Source organism: Acinonyx jubatus, chromosome A2 (genome assembly GCF_027475565.1).
Source record: "Acinonyx jubatus isolate Ajub_Pintada_27869175 chromosome A2, VMU_Ajub_asm_v1.0, whole genome shotgun sequence".
In the NCBI taxonomy this organism is placed as follows: Eukaryota; Metazoa; Chordata; class Mammalia; order Carnivora; family Felidae; genus Acinonyx; species Acinonyx jubatus.
Window position 1 is genome coordinate 164,912,361 of NC_069383.1, and position 16,536 is coordinate 164,928,896.

The 16,536-nt window shown below is 60.7% G+C and overlaps 3 protein-coding genes across 3 annotated transcripts in view; 2 read left to right on the top strand and 1 right to left on the bottom strand.

The window, feature by feature from the left end:
• Positions 1-16,536, top strand: part of PCSK4 (proprotein convertase subtilisin/kexin type 4) — a 139,500-nt gene that overhangs the window by 70,806 nt on the left and 52,158 nt on the right. The gene's annotated exons all lie outside the window — the stretch shown is intronic.
• GAMT (guanidinoacetate N-methyltransferase) lies at positions 6,038-9,253 on the top strand. The gene is made up of 6 exons (XM_027049490.2): positions 6,038-6,295; positions 7,263-7,408; positions 7,616-7,679; positions 7,988-8,055; positions 8,212-8,322; positions 8,859-9,253. The coding sequence occupies exons 1-6, from the start codon at positions 6,115-6,117 to the stop codon at positions 8,997-8,999; spliced, it is 711 nt and encodes a 236-aa protein (XP_026905291.1). The 5' UTR covers positions 6,038-6,114; the 3' UTR covers positions 9,000-9,253.
• On the bottom strand, positions 9,757-16,415 carry NDUFS7 (NADH:ubiquinone oxidoreductase core subunit S7). Its single transcript, XM_027049499.2, has 8 exons — positions 16,300-16,415; positions 15,252-15,285; positions 14,307-14,375; positions 13,846-13,963; positions 12,383-12,562; positions 12,267-12,313; positions 11,482-11,570; positions 9,757-9,911 (listed from the first exon to the last, which is right to left on the bottom strand). Exons 1-8 carry the CDS (start codon positions 16,313-16,315, stop codon positions 9,814-9,816), a joined length of 651 nt encoding a protein of 216 aa, XP_026905300.1. The 5' UTR covers positions 16,316-16,415; the 3' UTR covers positions 9,757-9,813.

The following is a 16,536-nucleotide window of genomic DNA, read 5'->3' on the forward strand; positions in this document are numbered from 1 at the left end:
CGCCGGCGTCGGCCCCACCCCGCGGAGGGGGGCTCGCGGGCCGAGCCGCGTGCGTGCTGCGTGCTGCGTGCGCGCGCGTTCACGCTTGGGCGCTCCGAGCTAGGCACCGCGGGGCGCAGGCGCGGCTTGGCTTCCTTGTTTGAGTTCAGGTCGGAAGTGGCGCGCGGGGTCAACAGTGGGCAAAGGCCACGCCCGGCGCGGGGTCACGCCGGGTGGAGGCGCCCCTTCCCACGCCTGCACCTCCGCTACTTCCCGGAACTCGTTTCCCGGGAGGGGATGGCGGCTGCAGCGGCGGCTGCCGGCAAGACCGCGGTGACGGTGGGTGGGAGGGCCCGCCGGGCCCCGTCCGCAGATGGAACCGCGGGTGGACGCCGGGCACGCCCGTGAGCGCCCCGCAGGACGGCCCTGCAGCCCGGAGCTGGGCGACCGGCGCGCGACCACGGGCTCTGGGGACAGTCGGGTCGTTCGGGTGACCTGTGCCGCGGGACTCCGCTTACTCCCCGCCTGCCATAAGTTCCCTTACTCGTCGTCGTAAAATTAAGTGAATGGAAGGAGTGAAGGAACTAGGTCGCAGGCAAACGGTACAAAACAAAACGTTTAAAATACAACTTCGTCTCGCCCACTTTATAGTTTGCAAGGCATGTGGGCATCGGTGTCAATTTCAGTAGTCACCCGCTTGGAGTAGCTCAGTCCCCATTTGCAGATGGGAGAGGGAGGCCAGCAGGAGAGAAATGAGTGCGTAGTCCCAGGTAGCATCAGGCAGGCGTTGTGTCCCCCACCTGGGAACCGACCTCGTCCTCGTGCGCGGTTTTTGTTTTGCTTTGCTTTGCTTTGCTTTTTTGCAGGTCGAAAGAAATCAGTAGCACTTGGCAGGGACCGGTAGCCCATTGTGGGGTTCCTGGGGAGCTGGACGGACATATCCAAGACGTGGACATGAGTGCACTGGGGACAGGTGACGGGGAAGCAAACATGAGAGGCAGGGTGGCATTGTCCTTCCAATGGGGCCAGCTCCACGACCCCACTTTGAGGAATGTATCCCCCAAATGCTGGCCCCACTGTGTGCACAGAGATGTCCCAGGAAGCTAACAGTCCGCTATTAAAATCAGAAAACCTGGAGGAAAAAAAAAAAAACCCCACATGTCCATCTACTGGTATCTGGATAAATAAACCATGAAGGGCATGAATGAAATACACAGCAAGTGGTTAAATGAAGGAAGTCAGACACAAACTTTTGAAAATAATATATTTTTAAAAATACAGACACCGGGGTGCCCAACTGGCTCGGTTGGTAGAACATGGGACCCTTGAACTCAGGTTTGAGAGTTCAAGCCCCACATTAGGTTTGGACCCTAATTAAAAACTACAACAAAAACATTAAAAGTACAGACACCAACCAGGAATAAAATAACTAAGACCCATGTTATCTGCCACTGGAACAAATATATGTTAGTGTTACGTTTGCTTCATATCTTTTTAAACTGAACTAGCCAGCTGGATTTTTCCCTCCTTTCTGACTCATTTCCTCCCTCCCACCCCATAGCAAATGCTGTGACAAAAATGGGTATGTGGACACTTCTGAATTTACTCCTATGAATATGTGCATATTGAAGACACAAAATATGGTTTGGGTCCCTTTTTTATTGTAAAGTACACATAACATAAAATTTAGCATTGTCACTATTTGTTTTTTTTGTTTTTTTTTTTACGTTTATTTTTGAGAGAGAGAGAGAGTGCCAGCGGGGAAGGGGCAGAGAGAGAGACAGAATCGGAAGCAGGCTGTAGGGTCCAAGCTGTCAGCACAGAGCCCCATGTAGGGTTCGAACTCACCAACCACGAGATCATGACCTGAACTGAAGTCAGACATTTAATTGAGCCACCCAGGTGCCTCTAGCATTGTCACTATTTCTAAAGTGCACAGCTCAGTGGCACCAAGCACACTCTGTCATGCAGCTGCCCCCACCATCCGTCTCCAGAACTTCCCATGTCCCCAAACTGAGACTCTGTCCCCATGAAACATGGACTCCCCAGCCCTGGCTCCCCCCATCTACTCTCTGTCTCTGTGGACGGGACTCCTCTAGGGACCCCCTGTGAGTGGGGTCATGCAGGACGTGTCCTTCTGTGTCTGGCTTCTGTCACTGCGCACAGTGTCCTCTGGGTCCGTCCATGTGGTGGCAGGCGGCAGGATGTCCTTCCATTTTATTTTATTTTATTTTATTTTATTTAAAAAAGTTTTATTCAGGGGCACCTGGGTGGCTCAGTCGGTTGAGCGTCTGACTTCGGCTCAGGTCATGATCTCACAGCTTGTGAGTTCGAGCTCCACATCGGGCTCTGTGCTGACAGCTCGGAGCCTGGAGCCTACTTTGGATTTTGTGCTTCTCTCTCTCTCTCTCTCTCTCTCTCTGCCCCAACCCACTTGCATTCTGTCTCTGTCTCTTTCAAAAATAAATAAATATTAAAAAAAAATTTTTTTTAGTATTTGTTTATTTTAATTTTTATTTATTTTTGAGAGACGGAGACAGAGCATGAGCGGGGGAGGGGCAGAGAGAGAGGGAGACACAGAATCCCTAAGCAGACTCCAGGCTCTGAACTGTCAGCGCAAAGCCCGACATGGGGCTTCAGCTCACAAATCGTGAGATCACGACCTGAGCCACAGTCGGATGCTTAACTGATGGAGCCACCCAGGCACTCCATAAAAAAAGTTTTATTTATTTAAGTAATCTCTACACCCAATGTAGGGCTTGAACTCATGACCCTGAGTTCAAGAGTCACACGCTCCTCAATCTGAGCCAACGAGGCATGCCTCCTTCCTTTTTAAGGGCTGAATCATATTCCAGTGTGGACAGACCACATTGTGTATATCCTTCATCCACTGAGGGACGTTTGGGTTGTCTCCACCTCTTAGCTATCGTGAACAGTGCCGCAGTGAACATGGATATACAAATATCTGTCCGATTCCCCCCCTTTTTTTTAATGCTTATTTATTTTTATAAATTTTTTTTAACCTTTATTTATTTTTGAGACAGAGGGAGACAGAGCATGAATGGGGGAGGGTCAGAGAGAGAGAGGGAGACACAGAATCTGAAACAGGCTCCAGGCTCTGAGCTGTCAGCACAGAGCCCGATGCGGGGCTCGAACTCACGGACCGCGAGATCATGACCTGAGCTGAAGTCGCTCAACCGACTGAGCCACCCAGGCGCCCCAATGCTTATTTATTTTTGAGAGAGAGAGAGAGAGAGCACGAGCGGGGCAGGGGCAGAAAGAGAGGGAGACACAGAATCCGAAGCAGGCTCCAGGCTCCGAGCTGTCGCATAGAGCCCGACGCGGGGCTCCAACTGCGAAATCATGACCTGAGCTGCAGTTGTTTGCCCAACCAACTTATCCACCCAGGCGCCCCTGGTCCCTTTTCACTTAAAAAGTATAATTTTGGGGGCGCCTGGGTGGCGCAGTCGGTTAAGCGTCCGACTTCAGCCAGGTCACGATCTCGCGGTCCATGAGTTCGAGCCCCGCGTCAGGCTCTGGGCTGATGGCTCAGAGCCTGGAGCCTGTTTCTGATTCTGTGTCTTCCTCTCTCTCTGCCCCTCCCCGTTCATGCTCTGTCTCTCTCTGTCCCAAAAATAAATAAACGTTGAAAAAAAAATTTTTTTTAAGAAGATTAATTTTGTATATAATACTATACACACACACAAAAATACGGTGACAGGGACATTGCCCGGTAAAGCAGCTAGGCGTGGGCCAGGAATCACGGGGAGAGTCCTGTCACAGCTGCCACGTGGCTTGTAGTAATCTCATTCACATATTGCTGATTTTTTACTTTAACTTTTTATTTATTTATTTTTTTTAAGTAGGTTCCATGCCCAACTTGGGGCTCAAACTCAGGACCCTGACATCAAGAGTTGCATGTCCCACCGACCGAGCCAGCCAGTTGCCCCACTTATCCCTTACTCTTGTTCATCCCCCACAACAGGCTGTGAGCTCCAGGAGGGGCAGGATGGGACCACCGAAGCAAGGTACTCCATGTGTGTTTGACGAATGAATTTCGCTTCCCACGACCCATTACTCTATAATGGGGCTGGTAGACTTTTTCTGTACAGAGCTAAATAGGAAATATTTTGGTTTTGTTGGCTGCAAGATCTTCATGGCGATGACTCACCTGTACTGTTATAGCCAGAAAACTCCCGAGTCCTAATTCTAATAAGTGGAGACGGCTATGTGCCAATAAAAGTATTTACCCACACGTAAATTTAAATGTGAACGTCGTATGATTATCATGTGCTGTAAAATAGTCTTCTTTTGATTTTTTTTCCAGCCATTTAAAAACATAAAAACCATTCTAAATTGTACCGAAACAACAGCAGGGGGATGCAACCTTCAGGCTGATGCCAACTCTGTAACATTTTTTTTTAAATGTTTATTTATTTTTGAGAGAGACAGAGACAGAGCGCAAGTGGGGGAGGGGCAGAGAGAGGGGGAGACACAAAATCTGAAGCAGGCTACGGGCTCCAAGCTGTCAGCACAGCAGAGCCCGATGTGGGGTTTGAACCCATGAACCATGAGAAAATGACCTGAGCTGAAGTTGGATGCTTAACCGACTGAACCACCCAGGCGCCCCCCGACTGTGTAACACTTGAAGGATTGATCAAACATGTTACTTTTCTAGTCAGAAATACACATACTTCATATGTGTAATCTTTTAAGACTGTGGTCTGGAGTCAGACGCATCCCTCCTCCTGTCGTCTGTGACACTGATTCACTGTACGGCCTCGAGGACGTCACTTTCCCTCTCTGATCCCAGGTCTGCAGGCTGTGAGATGCAGATGAGAACAGCACACCCTAGGGTCTCCCACGAAGAGCGGACACAAGGAATGACCATGTGTCATTCACTCACCCACATGAGAGGGAACAAGCATAGCCACCCCATTTGGGAGGAGAGGAAGGTGAACTTGGAACAGAAAGCACTTGGCTAAGTTGCCAGGCAGACCGTACCAGGCCCATGGCCACTTTTGGGGATGGAGCTCAGGTTGCATCTCGGTGACCCCTGGGAGGTCCCTCCTCTCTGGGGACACTGAAGCCACAGGGGAGGCTCCAAGCAGACTGCCTCTCATTGCTGTCACTTAGGGTCTGTGTAGGCAGCAGCCTCGGAGAATCTCCCCGTGATCCCTACTTCTTAGCATTCGTGGCCTTGTGTGACCCCTACCCTTGTGTGCCTGACTTCTAACCAATACAGTATGTCCGGGTGAAGAGATACGGCTTCTATGATTAGATTCCAAACAATTCTGACATTGCAGATTCTCTCGTTGGTTCTAATGAAGCATGCTGTCTGGTCGGGGAGGCTCATGTGGCCAGGGACTGAGGCCCTCCTACCAACAGCCCCAAAGGAACCGGCTGAGACCAACAGCCAGTCAATGAGCTTGGAAGTGGATCCTTCCCTGCATGAGCCTTCAGAGGAGACCCCGGAACTGGCTGGCACTTTGCCTGCAGCATTGTGAGAGGTCGTGAAACAGAGGACCCGCTGAGCAGCACCTGGAGTCCTGACCCACAGAAACGGAGATAATAAACCCATGTTGCTTGAAGTGGCTACGTTTGGGGTAATTGGTTACACAGCAATAGCTAGCAAATAGTAGCCTGCTTTTTCCTGCCTCAGGCAGGCCATCCCAGGGCATCCCTTAAGCTGGGTGACATTTAGGGGCACCTGGGCGGCTCAGTCAGCTGAGCGTCAGACTCTTTTTTGGGTCAGGTTATGAGTCGTGGGATCCCGCGGCACGAGCCTCTCTCCCTCCCTCTGCCTCTCTACCTCACTCGCTCTCTCTCCCTGCCTCTCAAATAAAAAAGAAAACAAAACTGGGTATTAGCCAGTGCCATCTGTTTACACAGGATGCACAGGGCGCCTTTGGCCCAGTGGCCGCTAGAGGCCCATCAGACCTCCGTGCAATCCGCTCCCGGCTCCGCCCACCTGTCCCGGCCCCGCCCCTCCGGCCTGCGGGCCGCCCCGCCCCCTCTGGCCCGCGGCCCCGCCCCTCTGGCCTGCGGCCCCGCCCCGCCCCCGCCCCAGAAGGCCTCGCAGGGATCAGGCCCACGCGTCGCGAGCGCAGTCCAGTAGCTCGTCCCCGCCGCAGCATGAGTGTCCCCGCCGCGCCCCCCATCTTCGCCCCCGGCGAGAACTGCAGCCCCGCGTGGCAGATGGCGCCCGCGGCCTACGACGCGGCGGACATGCACCTGCAGATCCTGGGCAAGCCGGTGATGGAGCGCTGGGAGACCCCCTACATGCACGAGCTGGCGGCCGCCGCCTCCTCCAAAGGTAGCCGGGCACCCACTTGTAACCCGAGGCCGCAGGACGCTCAGATCTGGGGTCCAGCCGGTTCTCCAGCCGATGTGCATCGGAGCCTCTCCGTGTCTCTGGTTTTCCCGCCCGTAAAATGAGGCTAGCGGGGAGCAACGGGGAAGTAAAGGGGGTGCTGCAGGCACGGGCTTGCACGCAGAAGGCGCCTACTAAGTACCAGAAACTTCCAGATGGGGAAGGGTCTGGGTCGAGGGAATGGGCCCCACCATGACGACCTCGGGCGGAGCTCAGCCGCTGTCTTCCCGTGAAGTCGGGGACGCGGTGGCGGCCAAGCGAGGGGGGTGGGGGAGCGCTGCCCAGGAGTTCCCAGAAGCCCCGCCCCGGCTACGAATAGCTCTGGGAGAGCTGAGGCTGCCCTGCCAAACAGCTGTCCCGGTGGCCCTGTGCCTCGTTCAGAGCCTGAGGGGTGCCGAGGGCTCCCCAGGTCCCCAGGGGCCAGGCATGGGTCCTCCAGGCCTTTGCACACGCAGTGTCCCTGCGTGGTTGGGATGTTTCTATCACCCGTCTCTTGTCCAATGGGGACCACCTCCTCCCCAACTGTTGCAGGCCTCAAACTCACCCCCCTTCTCCTGCAGAAACTTCATTGCAGGCAGCAGGAGGGGGGAGGCCAGAGAAAAGTAACCGAATCAAGAGATAAGCACCACCAGGAATCAAAGTCCAGGATCTGACCTCCCCACTGGGGCTGGGCCTAAAATCCGCTGCCCACGCCTCCCTGGCTTGCCACCCTCTCTGGCCCCTGGCCAGAGCCCACGCTGTTCCCTCTCAGGGCTAGTGTGTTCTGTGTCACCCTCCGCCTCTGCCCCACTTGTGCTCTCCTGTCCTTGTGGCAAACGTTTCTCTCTGCAAAGACCCTGCCCTCGGGCCCCCTCCTCCAGGCAGCTCCCCCAGCCCCAGCCCGGTGTGTGATGCTGGGATCTTTGCCCAGGGGGCCGGGTCCTGGAGGTGGGCTTTGGCATGGCGATCGCAGCTTCCAGGGTGCAAGAGGCCCCCATCGACGAACACTGGATCATCGAGTGCAATGATGGCGTCTTCCAGCGCCTCCAGGACTGGGCCCAGCGGCAGCCACACAAGGTGCCCGCCTCTGCCTGCACGTCCCCCCTCAGCACTACCCTGTGGGGTCGAGGCCCTTTCCTGGGAGGGGCTGGGGGCCCAGGCAGTGCAAAAATGGAGGAAGTGGTCTTCTCCCTTGGGAGCTCCTCAGCCCTCTCCCTTGCAGCAGGTGGGAAGATCCTGGACCCCTGTGACTCCAGATCTGTTTTGTTTCTCCCCCGCCCCAAGGTGGTTCCCTTGAAAGGCCTGTGGGAGGAGGTGGCCCCTACCCTGCCAGACGGCCACTTTGATGGTGAGCGGGCTTGGGGGCTGGGTGGGGGGGAGCCCCTGCCTCATTTTCCACCACTAGCCCCTTCCTTCCTTGGCCTGCAGAGGGACCCTCTAAGGAACACACGCTGCAATGTTTCACTTGGGGGTACAGATCCGAGAGCCAGGGCCTGGCACTCGGCAGGTGTGTGGACAACTGAGCAGGACCCCGTTCCCAGAGGAGGCAGCACACTGAGTGCTGGGTGAAGCCTCTGGGGTCTAGTCTCCCTGTGCAGACGCTGCTGGTGAGGCTGCACCCGGCCCTGACCGCGTAGCCTGTGACTTCCTATGCAGGTATCCTGTATGACACCTATCCCCTGTCCGAGGAGACCTGGCATACCCACCAGTTCGCCTTCATCAAGGTAGGACCCGCTGGGTGGGATGGTCACCCCCCAGGGCTGAGCGGGGGAGGGGAGGCCTGCCATTCACACACAGGACACTTCTTCCTGTTTCTCTGGCCTGCTGGGATGCAGGAGGCCGCCCTGGGTGATCCCTCCTGATCACTGTCCCCTGCCCAGGACCATGCCTTTCGCCTGCTGAAGCCCGGGGGCATTCTCACCTACTGCAACCTCACGTCGTGGGGGGAGCTGATGAAGTCCAAGTACTCGGACATCACCACCATGTTCCAGGTGCGGCAGCCTGGGAGCTCCCCGTGGGTCCCTGCCCCACCCCCCGAGCCAGGCAGCAGCTGGAGTAGCTTGTGACCTAGGGGGTGGTTCTTGACCTCAGGGGCTGATCTCTTGGGTGGAAGGTGAGCTCCAGGAAGAAGTGTGTCAAGACTCTCCCCAGCTATAACACCTTCCTGGCTCCCCAGTGCCCTCAGGATACAGGGATACAGCCCAGCCTCCCCACCCAGGCATCCCCCTCCTTCTGCCCTCCTCCACCCAGCGTGTCTTTATTGGTTTAGCCACGCTGTCTCCGGCCTCGGCTCACGTTCTCCCTGCTGCCTGAGAGGATGTGCAGTAGGCAGCGGCTGGCAGCCCATGACAGCAGGAAACTGCTGCCCGAGTCGAGACCCCTGGAGATGCCCCCCCCCCCCCCAGACTGGGGCTCCCTCCCGGGGGCCTTGGCAATTACAAACGCTGTGCCAGGAAGAGTGGGCGCCTTGGGGGTCTCGTGTGGCCTGGTGGCTTGCAGTGACCTGGCCTGTCTCTCCCGCCGCCAGGAGACACAGGTGCCAGCCCTGTTGGAAGCGGGCTTCAGGCGGGAGAACATCCACACGGAGGTGATGGAGCTGGTCCCACCGGCCGAGTGCCGCTATTACGCCTTCCCTCGGATGATCACGCCCCTGGTCACCAAGCACTGAGCCCGCCTGGGCCTCCGGCTTGACCACAGGGGGGCCGCAGTCCCATCCCCGTGCCCCACTCGGTGCCTTCGCAGCCGGGAGTGCAGGCTCTGGGCTCTCGTGGCCCTGGGTTCAAGTCCCGGCCCACACCCGCAGTGGGACGCAGGGCCAGCTTCCCTGACCTTCCCTGCAAGGGGATACCGCTACCTTCCTCTCAGGGGCACCGAGGGTAAAATAAACACTAACACTGGGCTTGCCCAGCACGGTGCGCCGCACCCGCACTTTCGTTTCCTTCTGCCCCCCAAAACCAAGAGCAGCATGTGTTAAATGGATTTCTGGGGAGCCCCCGTGTCTCTGGGCCAGCACGTGACCCTCCTGGCGCCCAGGCCGGTGGACCGGAGTAGCCGTCAGAGCTCGTGAGCCCCTGCCTCCAGTCAGCAGCGGGGGTACAGACGGGGTGCGGAGCCGCATCAGGGCCACCGCGTCTCTGGTCCCACCGTCAGGCGGGGCCTTGAAGGAAAGCAAACCCTGGAAGCCCAGCCTTGCTGGCGAGGACCCACACCACAGCCCGAGACGTGCCGCCCGAGGCTGGCCGCGCCCCGACTTTCCCACCCTCTGGCGCCCACGTGGTCACCCGCTGCCCTCCTCTGTGCCCCTCCACGGGCTCCCGGGCCCGTCCGCTCCCCTCCGTCGTCGGTCTCGGGGAGGCCACGCGCGGGCAGCTCCCACACCTCCCCGAGGCCCCACCGCCCACACGTGGCACGCGGAGAGGGTGGCAGCGAGGTGGGTGTAGCAGGTTTATTGGCCATCCTCAGGGCTGCCGCAGGGGCCGGCACTACCTGCGGTACCAGATGCGGAGCCTCTTCTCCCGCTTGATCTTCTTCTGCAGCTGCAGGATGCCGTAGAGCAGGGCCTCAGCCGTGGGCGGGCAGCCTGCACGGGGGGGGGGGGGGGGGGCCTCAGTTTCCCTGTGGCAGGGAGGGGGGCCCCTTGGCCCTAGGCTATCCTGGACCAGCGGCTGCATGGTAGGCCCCGCGCCCATCTTCCCTGCCGGGGCCGCCGACCCTCGTTTTCCGCCGCCGCTCAGCAGAGGGTGCCTGAGCCAGGATGCAAGTGAAAGGGCCTCGCCGAGGGCTGCAGAGCCGGGTCCAGGCGGAGGGTGAGGCGGGGCCCCCGCTCCAGTACCCGCTTTCGTCGCTACCGCCTGGGCGGCGGGTCTGGCCCATCACGGGGCAGGAGCCAGCAAGATGGGCGGTGCCCGGATCCTGACCCTGGCCTCCAAGCCCTGGGCAGTGGGGAGGCCGAGGCCACCCCTCCTGGGCCAAGCCGCCCTGCCCGCTATTGCCACGACCCGGCTCAGAGACCCCTGGCGGGACACGTGCGGCCTGCCTCCTGACCCTGGGTCACACTCGCCTGGTGGCGGGCCCTTCAAAGAGTGGGCGGGGGGAGTTGAGGGGGCAGAGCGGCTGGGGGCGGGCAGGGAGGCCCATATGGTCCACAGACCGATGGGCAGCCCTGGAGAAATGCTCCCCTACAGTCCCTGTCCCCAGCAGGGGAACTGACCGGGGCCTGGCCCCTGGCCCGCAGGGGCGTCCTACGTGCCCTCCCTACCAGACCGGCTCCGTCCCCCCGGCCTGGGGGCTGCCCAGGGCCCGGCGTGGACATCCGCAGAATGCGAAACGAATCAACACCACGTTACGGTGAACTCGACTCCAACGTCAAAACCCCTTTCTCTGCCTCATGAGATGCCAGGCGGGACTTGGGCTTCTCGGGGGACGTGGAATGGCGGCCTTGAGCACCCCTGCTCCGCAGACACTCGGGTCGGGTGTTCGGCGCCGGCACTGAGAGCCCGTCCGCAGGCTACGCACCGACCCCTGACCTCCAACCAGCGGCGGGGCGGATGCCTGGGGCCTGCGGGTGGCCAGGTAACACACAGGACGCCAGTTACTGTGCACTTGAGACAAACAGTCAGTGCTTCTCCAGTGTCCGTGTACCACGCGCGTCGTAGGAGATGTATTTACTTACGCCAAGAAAACTATTACTCGTTTCCCGACAAATATCACGGGCGGGGGGGGGGGGGGGTTGCCCTGGATTTTTATTTCCTGAATCTGGCCACCCCGGCAATCTGGGGCCAGGGGAGTCTCGCTCTCCTTGGCGAGAATGAGAACCGTGCACACGGTTCCCTTATTTTTGGCTGGTTTTTTTCTGGTTTTGTACACGAAACGTAGTTTAAAGCTCGCAGGTGCCTGCAGCCCCCCTGCCCCCCCGGCTCAGGCCAGGCTTCGGCAGCGGCCTGCTCCAACATCTGGATACAAGCCAAGACTCTTCGGGTGGGGAGACCTTCGAGGGGCAGGGGAGGGGGAGGCCGGGGATTCACCCTTCTGCCTGGACCGAAATCTGACCCTCCTTTTGATGGGGGGAGCCCACTGTCTCTGGAGTGCAGGTGCCCCGTGGAGCGGGAGGGTGTGGGCAGGGCTCTGCCGCGGGGGCCGCGCGGGCCTACCTGGGACGTAGATGTCCACGGGCACGATGCGGTCACAGCCCCTCACGACGGAGTACGAGTAGTGGTAGTAGCCGCCTCCGTTGGCACAGCTGCAGGGGGGGCACGTGAGGGCCACGCTGGCCACCCCGGCCTGCCCTCCCTACCCGCCCCCCCAATCACGGCGGCCTTCCAGGGCACACAGGCGTCAGGAGCGGGCAGGAGTGCGGGGTGGAGGCACAGGAAACAGAATGGCCACCTGACGCCTTCTGCGGGATCAGGCAGAGCAGAAGCAAATGGGCGGACCCCGAGCACACGACGCTCAGGGAGGGAACCAGACACGAGAGGCCACACGGGGTGTGAGTCCGCGTGTGTGAAACGTCCAGAACAGGCTCATCCGGGGACAGGAGAGGGGCTCGTGGGGGCCGGGGGCCGGGGAGGGGGACAGGGTTTCCTTCCGGGCCGATCGAATGTTCTGGGATTAGAGAAAATCACGGACCCGCGCACGGGAACAGGATGAACTTAAGGCGGCTCAACACAAGAGCTGAGTGACGTGACCGCCTGACGACGCAGGGAGGGTGGTCAGTGGGCGGCACGCGGAGGCGAGGAGACGGAGCGCGCACGGGGCAGGCCAAGGCAGGCACAGACAGAACGGGAGCGACTGCGCGGACGGGAGGGACGTTCTGGGGCGGGCCGCGGACGCAGACCCGGGGCTCCGGGACCGCGACGGCAGGGTAGCGGGCACAGACCGGCGGGAAACGCGCCGGCACATCACGGGCGTGTCTGTGGTGGGCCCGCCCGGCACTCACCTGCCCATGGACACGACGTAGCGAGGCTCCGGCATCTGGTCATAGACCTGGAAGAGACGGCGGGGTCTGGGCGCGGCTCGGGCCGGGGCGGGGGGCGGGCCGCGGGGTCAGCCTACCTTGCGCAGGGCCGGGGCCATCTTGTTGGTGAGCGTGCCGGCCACGATCATGACGTCCGCCTGGCGCGGGCTGGCGCGGAAGACCACGCCGAAGCGGTCCATGTCATAGCGGGGCGCGGCCATGTGCATCATCTCCACGGCGCAGCAGGCCAGGCCGAAAGTCATGGGCCACAGGGAACTCTGCCGGGGGCCAGGGCGGTCAGCCCGGGAAGGGCACGGGGGGACGGCGCACCGTGTTCACGGCACGCCAGCCACGCCGCCCCCCTGCTCTCCACCACGTGACCTCCGGTGCCGGTCACTGGCCCAGTGTGCCCTCCAGGAAGGTGAAGTGAGCCACCCCGGGGCAGGGGGCGCAGCACTTCCTCCGTCTGCCCAGTCAGGGACCGGGACGTGGCCCCCCACTGCCCGCTTCGTGCTAATACAGGTGGCAGGGCTTAGGCCACACAGCAGGTCGACCCTGACAGCATCGCGGGGTTCCACCGCCACGGGCAATGCCGCGCGGGGCACCTCCGTGCTGTGGCTGAAGGCCCTGGCAGAATGTTCGCCGTGGCCCCACTCTTACACACAGACAGAAACAGCGGGGGACTCTTAACGGTGGCCGGCCCCTGGACACCCCCGGCACACCAAGAGGAGCTACTGTCCTGCGAAACAGGTGGTCAGTGGGCGGCGCAGACGCGCACGATTCGAGGGAGGGGACCCAACACGCACGGCTCTGTGGTCAGTCCTGGGGGTGGGGGAGGGTGTTCAGGCTTTTCCCAGGAAGGAGCCCCTGTTCTTGGCCTGCACAACGCTCCCAATTACAAAAATCACTCCTATATTAGAAGAGGAAAGAGGGAGGGTGGGGCGCCCGGGCAGCTAAGTCAGCCAAGAGTCCAACTCTCGCCTTCGGCTCAGGTCATGATCTCAGTTTGTGAGTTCAAGCCCCGTGCCAGGCTCTGCACTGACAAGGCGGGTCCTGCTTGGGGTTCTCACTCTCTGCCCCTCCTCCACTCGGTCTCCCTCTCCCTCTCTCAAAATAAATAAGCTTTAAAGAAAAAAAAAAAAAAGGGGGGGGGCGCCTGGGTGGCGCAGTCGGTTAAGCATCCGACTTCAGCCAGGTCACGATCTCGCAGTCCGTGAGTTCGAGCCCCGCGTCAGGCTCTGGGCTGATGGCTCAGAGCCTGGAGCCTGTTTCCGATTCTGTGTCTCCCTCTCTCTCTGCCCCTCCCCCATTCATGCTCTGTCTCTCTCTGTCCCAAAAATAAATAAACGTTGAAAAAAAAAAAAAAAAGAAGAATGAACAGAAACAGAAAAACTACAGACGGCAGGCAGGCCATCCTCTCTGGGGGCCAAGGGAGGGACCAGGAAGCAGGGCAGGGGCACCGAGAGGACATCAGGGCCAGGAGCAGCCAGGGGCAGGTGCGCACGTGTGCACGCACACGCGGCAGGGGGCCCGAGGGACGGAGGAGGGGGCGGGGGCTCACCCGGCGGGCCCAGTTGATGAGGTCGTCCAGCTTGGCCACCACATACTCGCCCCGGCTGCTGGGAAGCGCGGTGGGTTTGGGGACCACGGCTCCGGCCTTGGACACAGCGGGCTGGGTGCTGGACACAGAACACAGAGTGCAGGGGAGGGAGGGGACGTCAGCCAGGCGGGCATCCGGACAGCCTGCAGCCCAGAGCAGCCTCTCAGAGGGCAGCACCAAGCTGGCCCCCAGCATCCGGGCCGCCGGGCCGGGGGCAGGACGTGCCTGCTGAGCGAAGGAAGGAAATGAAGGGCCCTTCTGGTCTGGGGACGCGCAGCCGGAGTCTCAGGCGCGCCCTGAGGGCGGGGACCATGCCGTATGACCCTCCTGGGCAGGGGGAGGGACTGGAGTCACCATGGGCAGCTGCCGTGCCAAGGGGAGGCTTTCGGGTGTGTGCAGGTGCCCAGGAGGGCTGGCCTCACCTGCTGGGGCTGTCAGCGGCCGCGCTCGAATGGACACTTCGACCCTGCAGAGCCACGCCCACACCGGAGCTGCGCGGAGAGGGGGTGCACGTGAAGACGAGCCTGGGGTGCCCCGCGACGCTGTCACAGGGGCCACACTCAGGGGGAAACTTCACCCGGGGCCAAATCTGGCCCTCTGCCTGTTTTTGTAAATAAAGTTTTATTGACTGGCCACCACATCCACCCATTCCTGCTTTTCTGCGGCCCTTTTCACAAAGGCCGCGCTGAGTGGTCTCCACAGAGACAGCCTGGCCCTTCGTGGAAAACGTCTGCCGAGCCCTGGGCTGCAAAGTATGTGGTTTTCGTTTTATAATTCTCTCATTTTCCCCTTTACTTCACACCGAGTGTGTATGTTATGCCCAGGAAAAAGTCCTTATCCAAACAGGGCAAACTCAGCCCAAATCCGTGTGCTTCTCAAAGCCCCCCCACCTCCCTCCATTAGGAAGAGCCTCTCCTTAGACTGGCCATGTCCCGGGTCCCATGGCACTGGAGGTTTGACTTCCGGGCTCCGTCCACCGAGCGGGCACGGTGGCCACCTGCCTCCCCGTCCTAAGGAGGCCTGCCCGAGGCTGCGGTCTGAGCAGATGCGCCAGACGCCTTCCCGCAACAGGCAACAAGCGAGTTGTGAGGGAACCCGGGCAGGCAGGTGCGGGTCTGAGTGGCGGCTCTGCCACCACGTGGACGGTCCCCACTAAGGGGCCTGAACCCCACCTGCCGCCGGACACCGTCAGCCCCAGCGCTGCCCGACTCGCTGTGCGACCTTCGGCAGCTGGGCCCCCTGCCTGGTGCTGCTGAAGGGCCGTCCCAGCTCCGAGGTGCTCTGACCCACCCCCTGCCCGTCCCCTGGCCCCACTGAACCCTCCGTGTCAGGGCCTTGAGGTGGGGGAGGGACACACAGACACTCACCGCAGGGCAAGGATCTGGCGGAGAAGGCCGGGAGCTGCAGAGAGAACCGTGTGGTGGAGGCGATGAGCCCAGGCAGCAGCACTGGCAGTAAACCCGGGACCTAGATGGGCCCGCAGGGTGCGGCCTCCGGGAGCTTCCCCACAAGTTCCCCCCGCCCGGCATTTCCTTCCTCCTACCCTTGGTCTATCTAAATTCCCCTTAACAGACCCTTGCGAAGAGAGGTCTTTCAGAATACGAGCCACACGGTGTCACGGCCCTGCTCGATACCCCAAGCCCTGAACGAAAAGCCAAACCACACCAGGACCATCCTCCCTTTCCTCAAGCACGTCTGTGTCCCTCCTGCCCCAGGGCCTTTGCACCTGCGGCTTCCGCTGCCTGGAGCACCCTGCCCCACACGTGCACTTGGCCTGCGCTTCCTACGGGCAGGGTTCGGGTCTACACCAGCTCCCCAGACTCCCTAGATCCTGTCACCCTGTGGCGTCTCCATGTATGTGTTGTGCGGTGCCTGTCTCTCCCAAGATGCGGCTTCCCTGGGGTCCTGTGACTTGGTGCCCCACAAGTGTGCGCGAGTAAACAAATCCGCAGACACCAGCGAGGCTCCGGGCTCCGGGCCCCGGGCCGGGGCTCTGGGGTTTCGGAGGCTCGGCCTGAAGACCAAGCTCCCCGGCGGGCCGCCTCTCTCTGTGCCTCGGTTTCCTCAGTTGGAGACTGAGGGCTGCGGATAAGCTCACAGCACAGTAAACGCCCTTCCCCCCTCAGGTGCCGCCAGATCTCGCCGCTCGGCCCTTGGACCACGAACGCACCACCCGCGTTTCGAAGCAGCGTCCTGACCACGGTGTCTCCGCGCGACCGCCTTTCTTCGCGCTGTGACTTCTGTCCTGCGCGTTCAATCCCTAATCCGGGGACGGGGGTCTCTGCAGCGGGGCGGGCTGGACACCGGTCCCCGCCCGGCCGGACCGCGTGCCTGTTTCCTCGCCGTCCCCGCGCCGCTCCCCTCCCGGGACCCGGAGGGGCAGCCCCGCGACCCCGCGACCCCCGACGCACTCACCCGCCAGCGCCGCCATGTTGGCCTCGGCCTTCAAACAACCCCTGCGGTCCGTCCGCCTTAGCGCTCCGGGTCTCCAGGGCCGTCTCCCAAAGCGGCTCGGCCCGGGCGCGGAAGCGAGGAGCCGGGCCTGGGACGTTCCGCCCGCGCGGACTTCCTGCTGACGCGTGCCGCCAGACACCCCACGCGGGACGGGCTGACGCGGCGGGGGGGGGGGGGGGGGGGGGGCGCGAGGAGCGT